The sequence below is a fragment of the Dermacentor variabilis genome, chromosome 5, assembly GCF_050947875.1.
Source record: "Dermacentor variabilis isolate Ectoservices chromosome 5, ASM5094787v1, whole genome shotgun sequence".
Classification (NCBI taxonomy): domain Eukaryota; kingdom Metazoa; phylum Arthropoda; class Arachnida; order Ixodida; family Ixodidae; genus Dermacentor; species Dermacentor variabilis.
In genome coordinates this window covers 161929394-161946868 of record NC_134572.1, presented here as the reverse complement: position 1 = coordinate 161946868, position 17475 = coordinate 161929394, and the positions used below count along the sequence as shown (strand labels likewise).

General features: G+C 50.2%; 1 protein-coding gene and 1 pseudogene across 1 annotated transcript in view; both read left to right on the top strand.

Annotated features, from left to right (window-relative positions):
• Positions 1-7187, top strand: part of LOC142582018 (neprilysin-1-like) — a 77922-nt gene extending 70735 nt beyond the window's left edge. Inside the window, exon 6 of the mRNA XM_075691442.1 lies at positions 6780-7187. Within this exon, the coding sequence (XP_075547557.1) occupies positions 6780-7115 (336 nt within the window). The 3' untranslated portion in view covers positions 7116-7187. The remainder of the gene's footprint in view (positions 1-6779) is intronic.
• LOC142583799 (U2 spliceosomal RNA) lies at positions 3311-3465 on the top strand (annotated as a pseudogene).
• Positions 7188-17475: the final 10288 nt, after the last annotated feature.

Below are 17475 nucleotides of genomic sequence, written 5' to 3'. Positions count from 1 at the left end.
AACATCATTGAGCCTTCTTCGAGTCCCTGGGCGTCACCTGTAGCGTTGGTTAGGAAGAAAAGTGGCACGTGGCGCTTCTGTGTAGACTACCGTCACATGAACAAGATTACTAAGAAGACCGTCTACCCGCTCCCACGTATAGACGACGCCCTTGACTGCCTGCACGGTTCCAGCTATTTCTCGTCTATTGATCTTCGTTCTGCATACTGGCAGATTGCAGTCGACGATATGGACAGAGAAAAAACCGCGTTCACTACACCTGATGGCCTATAGTAATTTAAAGTAATGCCGTTTGGATTATGCAACTCCCCTGCCACCTTCGAGCGTATGATGGACTCCTTGCTCCAAGGTTTCAAATGTTCCATATGTCTCTGCTACCTCGACGACGTCATCGTCTTCTCGCCCACGTTCGACACTCACGTTCAGCGTCTAACAGCTATACTTGATGTATTCCGAAAGGCCCAAGCTGCAACTTAACTCATCCAAATGTCGTTTCGGCCGCCACCAAATTACTGTACTGGGCCACCTCGTTGACGCTTCCGGAGTACAGCCTGATCCCGACAAAACTCGCGCTGTCCGAGACTTTCCAGTTCCGAAGACAGTCGCAGACGTTCGAAGTTTTGTAGGGCTATGCTCGTACTTTCGTCGCTTTGTTCAAGATTTTGCGGCAATTGCTAGACCCCTCACTAATCTTTTGAAGAAAGGCGTACAATTCTCCTGGGGAACTCCAGAAGCCGCCGCCTTCTCTGGTCTACTTCCTCTTCTCTCCTCACCACCCATTCTAGCCCACTTCAACCCTGATGCCCCTACAGAATTGCGTACAGATGCCAGCGGTCATGGCGTAGGTGTCGTCTTAGCCCAGCGTCAGCGTGGCCAGGATCGCGTTATTGCTTATGCGAGCCGCCTCCTCACACCATTGGAGCACAACTATTCCAGTACGGAACGAGAATGCCTTGCTGTAGTCTGGGCGGTTGCGAAGTTCCGTCCTTACCTTTACGGTCACCCTTTTTCCGTAGCCCTTGACCGCCATGCTTTCTGCTGGCTGTCATCGCTAAAGGATCCTGCAGGTCGGCTTGGTCGATGGGCTTTGAGGCTACAAGAATTTTCATATTCCGTGGCCTACAAGTCTGGCCGCCTGCAGCAAGACACTGACAGCTTGTCGCGTTACCCTGTTGACGACCCTGACTCCTCCAGTATTACCAGTGCTGCTTGGGTATTCTCTGTATCGCAGCTGCTTCATTTCGCCGACGAGCAACGTCATGACGCCTACATCAGAGCACCCATCGATCGTTTTGAACACTCGCCCACCGACGCCACTCTACGCCTCTTCGTCCTCCGCGACAGTACTCTGTACCGACGTAACCTTCATCTGGACGGCTCTGAGTTCCTACTTGTCATACCTAAACACCTCCGCTTAACCGTTCTAGAAGAGCTTCACGACGCACCAACGGCAGGACACCTCGGCCTATCTCGAACCTATGACCGTGTACATCGCCGTTTTTTCTGGCCGGGACTTGCCCGTTCTGTGCGACGTTACGTCGCCGCTTGTGAACTTTGCCAACGACGCAAGAAGCCTTCCCAGCTCCCCCCTGGTTACCTGCAGCCGCTCGACATCCCTGCTGAGCTCTTCCGTCGTGTCGGCTTGGACCTTCTCGGCCCATTTCCGGAATCTACATCAGGAAACAAGTGGGTTGCAGTCGCGGCGGACTACGCGACCCGCTACGCCGTAACCCGCGCTCCTCCGACCAGTTTCGCAACTGATGTTGCGGACTTCCTCTTACATGATATCATTTTGATTCATGGTGCTCCGCGTCAATTGCTAACAGACCGTGGCCGTACGTTCTTAGCCAAAGTCATTGACGACATCATCCGTGCCTGCTCAATACAGCATAAATTTACCACCTCCTACCACTCTCAAACGAACGGCCTCACTGAGCGTTTGAACCGCACCCTTACAGGCATGCTATCCAAATACGTTTCAGACGACCACCGTGACTGGGACCAGGCTCTACCTTACATTAAATTTGCGTACAACTCTTCCCGTCTCGAAAATACTGGCTTTTTGCCTTTTTACCTCTTGTATGGCCGTGAACCGACGCAACCACTGGACACTGTGCTTCCGTCAACCACAGCTTCAACTAGCGCTTATGCCCGTGATGCTATCGCCTATGCTGACCATGCTCGCCAACTTGCGCGCGTTCGTCTACAAGTCTCTCAAGGCAAACAAAAGCAACGCTACGACCTCCGTCACCGTGATGTCAATTTTGTGCCCGGCATCCTCGTGTTGCTTTGGTCACCATCGCATAAAGTTGGCCTTTGGGAAAAACTGCTTTCCTACTACACGGGCCCATATCGCGTGCTCCGCCAAGTGACCGATGTCACCTATGAAATCGTTCTAGCCACGCCCACTGCGTCCTCCGCTGTGACAACCAGTGACATTTTCCACGTCGCCCGACTCAAACTCTACAACTCTCCACGCGCCTTGGATATTTAACAGCACCATGACTGCGCTTTAGCCGCCGGGGGGTAGTAATACGATATCATCGAGCGATGGTCAAGAGACGAGCCGCCGCGAGGACGACGACGAAGGGGGTCTGTGCCCTTGGCGCGAGCGAGTGTCAGCCTGGTGATCTGGCTCCAGTGTAAATAGCCTGTATATAGCCCCTTTCATCTGTGTCTTTTGAGCTAACAATCAGGGTCTGTATTTACAAAACTGTTTTTACTCTCGAGATATTCGTAGGAGCATTTAGCAGGCAATCGGGATAGTAGGCGAAGTATGACCGAGGGTATTCGGACACTAGCAAGCAGCACTTACGCTCAAAATTCTTTGTGCATGAGGCTACTGTTTCCCTCGCCAAATAAATGCCCGATTGCGACTTGAAACGAATTTTTCAAGCCATTACACTAATTTAGTGCGATAAACTGCAAGAGTGTGTGGCCCTGGGAAAGTTGGTTTAAAAGGTCTGGAAGATATCCCAAGTGGGCAGACACCAGAAAGCGAGAAAATGTGGTGTCAGCTAGCGTACCCACTATCAGCCTTTAGCGAAAAAAATCATGAGCCATTCCACTCTGTGAAGCTCTTTAGCATACGGCACGGAGGTGACACAGAATTTTGAACATAGATACGGACTCACTTGCCGTGATTTTTATATGCATTCGCGTGGAAGACAGGAGCGCCGCCCAGAGAAGCTCAAGGAAACTAGACACGCGTGAGGTTTCGACGGCACCGCCACCACAGGAGAGTGGAAGGCGAGGAAAGGAGATACGCAAGCTCTTGGAACGCCGACAGAAAGAGGGCGGCGCGAACGTAAACGTGGCCGACGCGGGTCAAATTGTAGTATCTGTTCTGATCAACGTAACATCGGAAACTTATTTTTGCAAGTTGGCGGAGTGGCTTGAAGTCTCCTTCACCTCCGCAGCGGGTCGGCCCGGTATTGCACTATCTTCAGGAACGGCCCATGATTTTTGGTACACGGACATCGATCCGCTGGGAACTAGCCAGAAACAGCTTCGCTGTGAAAAAAAAAAGATTAATCACGTATCTTAGCCGCGTTTAGAAAGGGGCAACGGTTTAAAGATTAGACCGAGCCGTTAGCACTATGATGAGATGTTATGCTCCTATCCTTACCTTTCTGAATGCGAAAGCATTTGAATGCTTGCCCAACGTGGAAAAGCGTGTCCGTCTGTGCCCCCGCACGTCTGTCGTGTAAACCGATAGCTTTCTAGACAGAGCCCGCTGCAGCGAGCGCCTTTACCCTCGTGCTACCTGTCGCTTCAATGCGAAGTAAGCCACGAGAACACAGCGCTCACGTAGCTCTCAGCACATGCCCCACCCTGCCCATTTCGCAGATCGCTTTCAAGGTATGGGCGCGTGCGTCTCACTTCAACGCGAAGCGACGAATATACAACGCGCGGAGCTATCAGCAGTCGGCACTCTTTGTGCGCGTCGCAAATGGCTCTAACAAAAAGAAAGATGGAGGACGCTTAAGCTTCGTGTGTAAAAGTGGAACGCCATAGCATTCAAAGATCCCGGACTGTTTCTCACATTTCCCGGCAAGTGTCGCGTATGTAACCGTAATGTTTACCATGAAACACTGGCCGCGAGCGCTATGCACGAAGGCGGGCTTTCTAGTAGAAACGCGGCCTCTTGAGTAGGACGCCATGCGGCCGAGGTGGGCGCCCTCCAGAGTTATTGCAAGGAACCGGGCCCTCCGCTCCGTGGCTTCCAAAATACGCACGCGCCGGCGAGCGCAAATTGCGGACTCTGTGGCCGGTCTATGTATGGTAGAAGTGCTGGAAAAGGAATTTCTTTGAGTTTTTGTGTTTTGAGTTTGAGTTTTGTTTTTCTCGTATGGTTAAATTACAATGCGACGCTACCGTGTGTGTAGGTTGCGTGTATATCGTACTTCACGATTTTCTACGTATTTCAGCTGGAGAAGTTCGATTAGTCCAGTAGTTTCCTTGCACCAATTGGAGGTCCTAGGTGTGAGTGGTCCGAATTTTTTTTTGCCTAGACGACGTCCAACGCCGGATTTTATGCGACAGGAGGCCCTTAACGCGATCATGTTAATACGGTTTTCGCGGCCGTGCCATACGCATATGCCGCTAAAGTACGTTTGTTCACGGTCCATAATGGATAGACGCGGATGGATAATGCGCTACGGAGCGATAAGAGCTTGTAATGATCGGAACGTCATCAACGCACTTGGCGGCGCCACCCGCAGCTCTTTGCTTGCGTTATCAATGCACCTTGCGCCGCCGTCCGCACCAGTTCATGTCGCCGCTGCGCTGTTGTCTATACTGGTCGGATCAAGTTTCACAACATCGATAACGACAACGGGCTGCGTGGAGATGGGCAATAGACACAATGCTTATGCGTGTACTTAGAGAACTCAAAGAGGAGTTTCCGCTTGAATATTTTGATCCTATCCTTTCCTTTTTCTCTTTCTCTGTATTTTCTACTTTCGTCGCGCATTTATCACGTAAGGCTATGTTGCAAATAGCGAATATTTCTGGAACCTATTTATTTCGTAACAAAGGCACTTCTTAACGCTCCTGTCTGTTCCTTCTAGTCTATGCTCACGTTTGTTGCGCTACTTCCTATGCGCGTTTTATCTTATGGCGTACCGGGGTGATCGTTGCAGAACGCTCTGGACGTGCTAAGAATGCGGTGAAAAGCAGCTTCAAAGCGTTATTACTATCATAACTCGAGCATGGAAGTGATGATATGGCGGCTTTATTATCAATGAAGGCTAGTTATGCTAGGGGTAGCGCTTAGTTGCTTTTTTTAGATGAGCTTTGTAGCATGTCCAGAGCTCTGCGAAATACCACTCGAATGTGCCACAGGCGTTACTTTTGAGAGTCCAATACAATCATTCAAGCTTTGGCATGTATGTCATTCGTCAGAAATACTAACACATGGGCTAATTGGTCTGACTGGAAAAGTAAACGCGAATAAATCACACAAGAACATACACTTGTACTCGTTTGTTCTATGTGTCCTTGTGCAATTTATTACAAAAGAATGCATAGGTGGGCTAGTTGGTAATGCATTATTCCAAAAATCTCGTAGCGCTATAAACACACAGGACGGAGAGAAAGAAACACATACCACACGCGCTCACTTACAAGCGATGTTTATTGCAAGTATGGAAAAATACATATATGGAAAATGGACGCATCGAGCATGTCAAGACAAGGTACAAAACCAGCATACATCGCCAACCGTTTAACATCCGTTAATAAAATTAAATTCTTTATCATGCAGTAATAAGGATGGTTGGCTTACACATAGTGCGGCGTTCTTGGTGATATGATAAGTTTCCGAGATTTCTCGCGTGGTTTACTTAGGGTGACGTAGACAGGTGGATCAGTTCGTTATGCATTACTACAAAAAAAAAACTTAGCGCGTTATAAAAACACAAGACGGAGAGAAAAGAAACACACACCACATGCGCTCACTCACAACTGATATTGCGTCCCCCTAACCAAATCACCGTAGCCTCCTCCTCCGTTTTCCGCCTTATGGATCCACCGCTACCTCCTCCTCCACTTTCCTCATCGCGCTCTCCTCGCTATCGCCATCTTTCATCTCCTGCTGCCACTCCGCTTTCGCTCTTTCATCTAGTGCTGCGCTCGTTCGCTTGGTCACGCCGAGAGACGACGCCGACGCAAAACGCAAACAGTGCCTAAGAGCTGCGCTCTAAAATCATTTTTGCAGTTCGCGTAGCTGCGTCAGCTGCGCGTGACCTCCGAGATTAGCAGAGGCGTGCTGCATAGCGTACGCTACCGCGGCCGCCACGGGATGCCGCGACGAGCCCTTTCGGCGCCACGACGCTCAACTTTTGGGCGGGGCTTTGCTCTCGTGGCTTCACCGCCATGTGGCTTCCAGCGTGCTAGCGGACACAGAAAGACAGCAGGGTATCGGAGCGATAACTCCACTTACAGTTAAAGGACTCGATAAACTTTCTGCGGCATGAGATTGGTGGGACGAGGTTCCTTAATAGCGACGCCATTCTATATGTTTAGTTAGGAAAGTGTTTGAGGGCCCCTTTAAATCGTGTCGTTTAACGTCGCGAAAGCGCTGAGTAGTTTATAAGAGTCTCCGTATGGTAAAGGGCCGGGCTTATTTTCGCCACCTGTGGTTTTCAACATGCACTCGAAGCAAGGCAGACGAGCGGTGACGATTCCCGTTGGTGCCCGGCATATATGGACGCCGACCAAATGACTCAACTTCGTACTTCCGGCGTTAACACAGGGCTCGCCCTCCACGTGCGCAGGTGGAGCAGAAGAGGCTCGCCTTGGAGCTGGGTGTGGGCGAGGACCCGGAGAACCTGGCCGACTTTTCCGCAGCCTCGCTGGCGTACGACGCGTTCCGGTCCCTGCCCGACCACAGGCGCGCGCTCACGGTGCGCGGCTTCGGCGCCGAGCAGCTCTTCTTCATCGGCCACTGCGTCAAGTGGTGCCGCTCGCTGACCGTGCACCGGAGCCACGGATACGCCAGGGGTCGCTCCCGCTGCATCGTGCCCCTCATGCACATGCCCCAATTCTCGGCGGCGTTCGGGTGCAGTGCCAACGCCTACATGAACGCGCCGAGCAAGTGTTCCTTCTGGTAGACTGAACAAAGGAGGGCGTTTGGCGTGCGCGTACCGTGTTGCAGTGGACTGAGCTGCACGAATCGCGATTTCACCGTAGTTGAATGTGCCGCGTTAATTGCGTAATATGCATAAGCGAATAACTGCTGGGATGTTTGCTCCGATGATGTCGAAGTGTGTGTGCAAAGGGGCGCAATTATATGTCACTTAGCAGATTAGAGAGCTTTATGTCCTAGATAATTGTACTACAGCCTTAAAGTTTTATAATTCTGTATTCGTGAATAAATGCCTTAATGTCGTGAAAGAACAGGACCGCCGTTCATGATTCTATTGCGCTTGGTATTGCATATAACTGTTATTATTGCGCTTAGGCCATCCTGTTGGGAACACTTTCTTATTCAACTCGGAGGTTGCTTATAATGGGGTGACAGCAGCAGTATTCCGCTATAATATCTGTTACTAAGACCATGGGGGCATAATTAGTGGCCTTGCTGTAGTAGGCTGCGAGGTATTCGTGGGTATGAATGAGCTTGCTTCTTTTGCAAAGCATACGCGTGTGAAAGGATAAAATTGAGGTCAGAATTATGTATTGTTTTGTTTTCAGTTTGTTTACTTATAGCACTTCGCTGGTAGTCTGAGCAATGTGGAGCCTTCGTAATGATCCGATATAGTCGATCGTTACCAATATATTCCGTTGGGAGCCGAAAGGAACAAATGTGGTACCAGTGCTGAAACGACTAACCTTTGCGTGCCAACATCAGCAGCGAAACACACAGCTAAATAGGCGTTGAAAACAGTTTACAACGTCATATGCTCCGATATGGCGTTCGCAAATTCACCGCTCATCTCAAGGCAACTTCAGCTCTGAGGCTCCTATCTAAATGCATGGGAAAAGAGAAAAGCACTTTTTCTCGGCAACCATAGTTCCAGAGAATGCAAAAAAAAAAAATATCTGAGTATCTCTAAGGGACTGCAAGCAACATTACGTTGGTTCTATCTAGCTAAGTGACATTTGCTTATTCTTAATGTTTGGCTCAAGTTATGTGGGACACCCCATATACGCCTGCCTCGCGTTCCTGTCAGCGAGATACCGACGACCGAACTTCGCCCACCGACGATCCATGCGAAACCTTGGCTATGCGGTCAAAGCTTCCATTCCTTAAATAAAACGCGACAGGCTCAGCACCCACGAAGTGCGTGCCAAGTTCAAGTGACTGTGTCAACTGAAATCAAATGACTGTGTGCGTGTGTCAAGATAATTTTGAGCCTATATGGAAAATCATTTCAACGTCAATTTCGAATGAATGCGCTCGGTAGAGATCTAATTGACTAAAGTTAGGACAGGGTCAGTGCTCTCACACTGGGCACGAATTTAGTTTGCCACTGAACTATTTGACTCAGAGTCCGTGCACATTTAGTTGACTCATTATTGAGCACACTCAAAATGTGAACGTCAAATGGCGTTCGATTCGCTAGTCGCTAACTGAAAGGCATTCATGATATTAACAGGGTTCTGTGCTGTTGGGTTGCCTATTATGTTACCATAGACATACGAGGGTTGATCCAGAAATAAGATTCCCAAAGAGCTCTAGCCACACGGGAAGGTGCGGGGCGAAATCCGGCAACACTGCTGTGCGCGGCTGCTCCCCCACTCTCGTTTCCCCCCGGCCGCGCTTCGCTGCGCCGCTGATTCTTGGCTCAGCAGCCGTCCGATATGGAGCTTCCCATTGTTGATCCCGCCAAGTGCGAGACTCGTTCCGTAATTCGCTTTTCGCACGCCTAAGGGACCCCCCACCCGTGGATATTCATCGTCAGTTGACAGAGCTGTATGGGAGACAAGTGTGTGTCCGTTCAACATGCCCGAAAATGGTGCCGGGAGTTTAGAGCGGGTCGGAAGGAAGTCCACGATGAAAAACGGAGTGGAAGACCGTCAGTATCGGAGGCGGTTATCGACATGGTCCAACGCGAAGTGGTTCAAAACAGGAGGATCACCGTCCGTGAACCTGTTGCTCAGATTTCTAGGAGTTCTTACAGGACAGAGCTTTGACTGAAAAATTGGGGTATCACAAGTGTTGTGCTCGGTGCGTACCGCGGCTATTGACATCAGACGAGAAGGAGAAACGTCTTGACTGTGCTCGCCAGTTCCTTCAAAAGTGCCAAGGCGATAAGGAAAGATTGTTGGACTCCAATGTTACAGGAGACGAAACGTGGTTGTTTCATTTCACTCCCGAAACGAAACAAAAATCCAAACAGTGGCGTCAGCCAGAGTCACCAGTCGCAAAGAAGTTCAAACTCCTTCTGCTAGCAAAGTCATGGTCAGTGTTTTTTGGGATCGTAAGGGGATACTGCTGTTCGATATTATGGAACGCGGGACAACAATCAACTCGGACAGTTATTTTGCAACAGATAAAATGATGTGCGCTTCGAAGAATAACTTATCTGCAATAAAAGCCACGTTCGCTGCGCTCGGAGACTTCTTATAGGAGGATCTGTATGATGTAGAAAAAAAAACACATCATACTTGCATGTCTTTATATCTAGCAGTTAAAACTGCTTCTGGTGGCACTCATTTTGTGTCAAACTCCGCGATCGGTTACTTCTTTCCACTAGACTTCTTAGCATTAACGGGTGTTGTTGGTATTGACAAGGTGCGTGGCAATGTGATCTAACAAATAAGCGCCTGTGTTCCGAATGTGAGTTGAGGACCTCTCATCATCTATGTGACACTGCCATCTACGTGGTAAGCACTGCCAGAAAAAATATTGCCAATAGTCTCCTTCTTTGACAGTGGGCAAACGAATTTGCCTTATCCTGCAGGCGGGGTTCGACAGTGAATGCCGCATCAATTTGAGGAAGGTGTGGAGTTAGGATTTCCAACTCCAGAGTGTACCAATGCGTGACGGGACAGGCGGAAGGCCGGTTAGGGCGCCGAGGTTGTCAGGGCCACGAGCCTCCAGCCGGTACTCGCAAGAAAGTTGCGCAATATATGTTTTTTTCAAACCTACTAGTCGCTACTTACAACAGATGCCGCATAGTTCCCTGACTAACACGAGTACCAATTCGGGTGGAGCTAAGATGAACGCTTAGGAGCTACAACAGAACTAGAACCACGTACGACACATGCGCTTTATGTTTATTACAATGCAACGGAACACACGAAAATTCCTCGACGATTAGGATACTAACTAATGCGAAGTTTCAGCGCAGTTCTATACGCGTCTTTATTTCGCGGCGTATTGGCTGGCGCGGACAATCTGTCTCGTGCGGTACAATGGAAACGGAGCGAATTGTGGTGCGACTACCTTGCTAATTGGGAGATCGCGAGAGGCAGCGCGTAGGTGACGCGCGGGCGCGATTCACAGCAGCAGCCGCTGACAGGCCTCTCCTCATGAGCGCTGTTCTCATATGTGGTATCGATGGACGCGTTCGCCGCATGTCATCGGTGAACAGACGACGGCGCGTTACTCCAGCGCCATCTCATAGTGGTTGTCGCCGCAAAGCCCGTCTTGCGCGGCGCTACGTTTTAAAGCGAAGCTTTCTTTGCCTCTTGCTTCGACTTTCCCCCTGCTGCTGCTGCTGCTGTGGGCTACTGTGGCCGCTTCTGTCGCGCACACCGCGTCGGGGGGTGGTTCAGATGACAAGCGCGTGTAAGAGAGGAAAGGCTACGGGAGAAACTCATTTTCACCCCACCGCGTCGGATGTGCCCACCCTCTGGAGCTCCCTGACCGTCGCCACTTTAGCCGCTGAACAGCTGTAATTATCCGTGACTACCCTCAGGAGCATTGCAGAAACTGCAGCGCTTGCCTTTATACTAAAGTGCGAGACCAGAGGGGACGCGGATAGAACTGCAGAAATGAGAAGAGGAGAAGGAGAGGGAGGACAAGAGGCAGCTCCCATACAAGAGAGGGGGGAGGTGACGTGAGAAGGCAAAGAAATCCCACTATTATACTATACAGTGGTTGCGGGGACACAAGATAAGCTCAAGTTCAAGGTACGATAGAGTACGTTGCTGCTATTTTTGATAAACGCCATGCATAAGCGGGCAACTTATGCAGGTTGTGCTGAAGCAGAGCCGCATTAATTAAAGCGCAGCGCAGGGTCCAGGAGACACTACGCAAGCGGCAGACCATCAAATCTACACTTCTGTGCCCGCCGCGTCAGCTTTGCGGCTATGACATTGCTAGAGGTCGTGGATTTGATCCCAATAGCGGCAGCCGCATTTCGACGGGGGCGAAATAGAAAACGTACGTGCATTTATATATCGGGACACGTTAAAGGACCTCACGACGTCAGAATTAATCCGGTGTCCGCCACTATGGCGTGCCTCATAATCCGAGTGGGATTTTCGCACGTACAGCCCCATAATCCCAATTCACGTTTAATACTTCTGTCACACTGCGATGTGCCATGTGAGGCAATGACAACGGTCAACCCTCTCAGAGGTTATAAAGTATGGCGCTAACAACGCCTCAAGCAAACACATCTCGTTCTGTGTGTTTAGTGTACTACGTGGACAAACAGCAGTGGTGCACGCAAGGTAACTGACACCAACTCCCCACTCTCGTGTTAGCCTGAACGTTGAAGAAATTAAGCCGTCAACATCATCGCCAATTATCGTCAATCAAAGCATCCAGCACGGGAAGCTTCGCTTACACCGATTCCCACAGCACGTGGGATCTGTATATTTTTTTCTTGTCACGCTTTCGCCATACCCTCCTCCTGCGCTTTCCTCATCGCGCTCTCTTCGCCATCGCCTCTTTCATCCCCCGCTGCACTCTCAGTTCGCTCTTCCATCCTTCGCTGTGTGCGTTCACTCGGTTACGAGGGACACCGAGGCACGCCGGGCGGCGCCGACTGCGAACGCAGGAACGGGCAGAGCGACGCTACGCGCGTACGCGTGCGATAGCACACGCGTACGAAAAGCACGCAAGCTTGATGGCTTTCTACCTTACTTTCAATCCGAGAGCAATTAGTCAACAAACACTAATTTATTCGCATGCTCCTTATCCCGCGTCGCACGAGTACTCCTCCAATATTGGGCTTCTAAATAAATATTGTCACAACGTCAAAAAAAAGGGGGTCTTAGAGCAGGAGGCACACCAGCAGGTCGCCGCATTAATTACGAGCGCAAGCGCGACTTCTTCTTCCTCACTGCGCTTTGACAAATATTTGAACGAGAAAACCAGTCAAAAACACAAAGGACAAGATGAGAGGTTCACACCACAACGACTGGTTTTCTCGTTCAAGTATGTACCAACTGGTCCAGATTTCAACCCCTTTGACAAATATGCTCATGCACACTCGCGTTGTCCACTTCTTCAGCCGAGTACAGGGGCGGCATTTGCGTCCCTCCGAAGGAAGCATCGTCCCGATGCGCAATTTAAGCGTATAAGGGCGGTGTATAAAAAAAATAAAAAGTTAGTTCAACAGGTACGGCTTCATCCGTACCGCATGCACCACTTCAGGCAAGAGGTTGCGGCGACTGGAACTATTGTCACCGTCAGAAACGACCTCGTAATTCACGTCGCTCAGGCGGCGGATCATTCTTTACGGCCCAGAGTACTGTCGTAGGAGTTTTTCGGAAAGTCCACGACGGCGTATGAGTGTCCAGACCCATACTTTGTCGCCGGCAGAGTAGGAAACAGACCTGTGTCTAAGATCGTATTGTTTCGCATCTTGGTTTGCTGAGTGCAGATACGTACGCGGGGACGCTGTCTGGCTTCTTCGGCGCGCTGGGTAAATTCGTCAACGTCGGTAGGTATGTCGTCAAACTCGTGCGGCAGCATGGCGTGGCTTCGCCACCATGGAGCAAGCTGAACGGTGTCATTCCAGTAGTTTCTTGTCGAGCGGTGTTGTAGGCGAAAGTAACGTAAGGCAAAATCTGATGCCAGTTCTTACATTCTACGTCGACATACATGCAAAGCATGCCTGCGAGGGTCTTATTAAGACGCTGGGTTAGTCCGTTCGTCTGTGAATGATATGCGATTGTTTTCCGGTGGCTTGTACCACTGAGTGTGAGAACCGAGTCAAGGAGTTTTTCACTGAAGGTAGTTCCCCTGTCTGTGATAACGACTTTTGGGGCGCCGTGCCTCAGGACGATGTGTTCGCTGAAAAAAATGAGCTGGTTTGGCTGCTGTGCCCCGCTGCGTAGCTATCGTCTCCGCGAAACGTGTAAGGTAATCGGCGACAACAATGATCCATCTGTTGCCAGCTGTCGAAGTTAGAAATGGGCCCAGGAAATCCATTCCAACTTGGGCGAATAGCTGGCCTGGTACCTCGACCGGATGTAAGAGACCTACAGGCTTACCGGGAGGTACTTTGCGTCTTTGGCAGTCGGCACATGTTTGCACGTGATGTTTTACACCAGCGGGTAGCTTCGGCCAGTAGTGTTTGCATCGGAGTCGGGACAATGGTCTCGTGTAGCTTAGATGAACTGCGGTGCTGTCATCGTGGTATGCTTTTAGTATTTCTTTTCGAAGTGATGCCGGTACGACAAGCAGGTACGTGCTGCCACTGGCAGAAAAGTTCTTCTTCTAGAGAACATCGTTCCGGAGACAAAACAACGGCAGTCTCCTGGCATAAAGTCTAGGAGTGTCTTTGCTTCGGCCTTCCAAGAAATTAATTAGTTCGAGCAATTCTGTGTCGTGGCGATGCTCCTGTGAAATGGTGACGACGTCGACAACGCCCAAAAAATGCAGCGTCCACGTTCACGTTATAGGTAACTGCGGACTCGACGTGTGACCGTGACAGGCAGTCGGCGTCGGTGTGCCTCTTCCCTGATCTGTAAATTATGGTCATGTCGAGCTCCTGAAGCCTGAGACTCCAGCGCGCCAGACGGCCAGACGGATCTTTCAGATTAGTCAGCCAACAAAGAGAATGATGATCGCCTACAACCTTGAATGAACGGCCGTACAAATACGGACGAAATTTGATAACCGCCCACACCACAGCGAGGCATTCCTTCTTGGAAGTCGAGTAGTTTTCCTCTGTACGAGACAGTGTTCGGCTAGCGTAGGCGATTACTTTTTCGGAGCCGTCTTGCCACTGCACCAGTATGGCACCCAGACCAACATTGCTCGCATCCGTGTGAAGAGCTGTGGGAGCATGCTGGTCGATGTGCGTAAGAACAGGAGGCGTTTGTAGGTGTTGGCGTGGTTCGCTAAATGCTACTTGCTCATTTTCCCCCCACAGAAAGGGGACATCGTCGCGTGTTAGGCGTGTTAACGGCACAGCAATACATGAAAAGTTCGCAATAAATCGTCGGTAATAGGCGCACAGCCCCAAGAAGCGCCTCGCTGCCTTCTTGTCGGACGGTGTGGGGAACTTTGCCACAGCGTCTATTTTGTCTTGGTCAGGTCGTACACCCTCGTGACTGACGACGTGGCGCAGGAAGCACAGTTCACTGAAACCAAAATTACATTTTTCGGGCTTTAACGTCAGGACAGCCGAGCGTATGGCTTGGATAACCGTGAGTAACCGACTTAGGTGCCCCTAAAAATGTAGCTGAGAACACTATGACGTCGTCTAGATAGACCAAGCATGTTTGCCACTTCAGAACTGATAGTACGGTGTTCATTAGACGCTGAAAAATGGCAGGCGCTGAGCACAAACTGAAAGGAAGGACATTAAATTCGCAAAGACCGTCGGGGGTCACGAAGGCAAATTTCTCACGATCTCTCTCATCGACCTCGATTTGCCAATACCTGCTTCGTAGGTCCATTGATGAAAAATAACGAGCATGCCGCAGCCTGTCCAGCGAATCGTCGATGCGTTAATTTGGGTTTAATTGGGGCAATTGGTATAGACTAATTTGGGGTAATCAATGCAGAATAGCAAACTGCCGTATTTCTTTTAGACTAATACCGCGGGTGACGACCAAGGACTTTCCAAGGCTGTATCACACCATCCTCGAGCATCTTCTTCACTTGTTTTTGAATTCCTTCACGTTCCTTTGGAGCTACACGGTAAGGGTTATGTCGAATCGGCAGCGTAGTATCATCCGTGATGATACGGTGCTTGGTCAGTGGTGTTTATTTGACCTTTGACGTAGTCGAAAAGCAATCTTCGAACTGGTGTATCAGCTCCAAAGGGCGCTGCCGCTCCGAAGGTGACAGGGTGGACCTGAAGTCGACAGACAAAGGTGGTTAGGGCGGCACGGTCGTTTCTTGTAGAGCGAAACAATCTGTTACTTAGGTGATGTCGTCGCAATACGCAATTGCGGTACCCTTCTGGGCGTGACGGCTTTCGTTGCTGAAGTTAGTGAGAAGGACATCCGCATGCCCATGAGTCATGTCGAGTACGCCTCTAGCAATGGAAACGCCTTGCGTGAGCAATAGGGCAACAATTTGCTCCTCGATCACATCCCCGTGGTAAAGCTTCTTGCATGATACAGAGACAAGGCGGCAGGATCGCGGCTGAATGATCACATCGTCGGCGATCCGCAAACGCTCATGTTGCCCGTCATTGATCGCGTCGCCATATGGGCTGGCGGAACACATCATCACACGTTCCGGAATGTTTATGACTGCGCCATGATCTCGCGGGAAATCCATCCCCAAGATGAGTTCCTCGCTGCACTCAGGGACAATAACGAAAGTGGCAACGAAGCTGGAATCACCGATGTGAATTCGGGCGGTGCATGTTCCCGTTGGTGTCATTAGCCGACCCCAGGCACATCTGTGGGCACGGCGTTTTCACTTTCCTAATGCGGACGACCAGCTCTTGCCGCATAATCGAGAAGCCTGCGCCAGTGTCAACAAGTGCATTGACGTGATGTCCATCCAGCGGAATGCTAAGATTGGCACGTGCGACGTCGTCGGCGTGAATATTCGTCGTCATCATGTCGTCTTCGTCGGCGTGAGTATTCGTCTTCGTCGGCGTTAACATTCGTCGTCGTCATATCGTCTTCGTGGGGAGAGCGGGGGGGGGGGGTATTTTTTGCGTCGTCGCGATACAAGGCAACCTTCCCTCCTGAGGTCGCTGCCGTTAGTTTTCCCGGCGCGGACTAAGGGAGCGACCATCGCTCCTGACGTCAGTGGGGAAACTCTGGCGGTTCGGTGAAGTGTGGCGCACAGGTGATGGGGACTGCCAGTGACGACGTGGTGAAGCTGCTTGGCGGGGTAACAGCTGATCACTGTTCGGGGCGCGACGGTCGTCGATGTGCAGAAAAGCGGCAAGTGAAAATGGACCGGCTCCAGCATCTGCATGGGGGCAGTAACGGGCAATGTGTCCTGGTCCGCCGCACTGGAAGCGAGGGGTCGACGGTCGGCCGCGCACCGCAAGTCGGTGCGGCGAACTGGAGGTCGTCTCACCGACTCCCGTTGCCACCACGGCCCGGGAACGGGCTGTCGCTGAAATGGCGTTATCGGCGGTGGAGGACGTCGGACCACGTCGGCATAGGTAGGCGGACGTGTTGCTGGACATGGGGCTGGTGACTCCTGGCGCACGATTTCGGAGACGATCGGCGACCGGCACCAGTGTCGCAACGTCAAAAAGCGGCTCGTACAGAAGGAGGCACAGCCGCAGGTCGCCGTTTTATTTATTTATTTATTTATTTAAAATACCTTACAGGCCCCATGGGGGCATTGTGTAAGGGGGGTTACAGAGTAAGCAGCCTTCTAATGTGGTACACAAAAGATATACCTCAATACAGGCCTCATCAACAATACTACCAAGATTAAAACATGAAACAGGAACAACTGAAGTAATGAAAGGCCACAAAGGTACACTTAAGGAAATAACATGAGTAAAACGTAACGTAAGGCATTAATACTAGAAAGTAAAATACACAAAAGATGAACATATCAGGCAGCACAATTCAGGGAAAAAGACGCAAAAAAGCAATAATATATACAAGGCATACAAGTGAACACACGACGCAGCATAAAATAGCAATTCACAAGAGCGAGATAGCAATGCATCAAAAAAAATATCACAGGATGTTCGAAGCAGATTGCAAAGTGTACGAAAAAAGATAAAGTGATTTGTAAGTGCTATTATGAAAAATGCTCGTGTAGGAGATGACGAAATTTTTCTTGATCTGACTCGGAAGCAATGTGCTCAGGCAGATTGTTCCACAAGCGAATGGCCGTAGGGAGTGCGGAAAAGTTAGAAGCATGTGTCGTACCGTACATGCGCGCAAAACTTAAGTGGTTATTTAATCGACGAGACGTGTTCGAGGCGGTCTGGATATGCAGTGTGGATTGTGTGGCATTATAAACATATTTGTGAAACAAGGATAACAGAGCGATATTACGGCTAAGAACTAAAGGCTGTATGGAATGATCGAGTTTCATTTGCGTTACGCTGGAGTGATGGCTATAATTACGTGAAATGAAACGGGCAGCTCGGTTCTGGACTGATTCAAGCATGTCGATTAAGT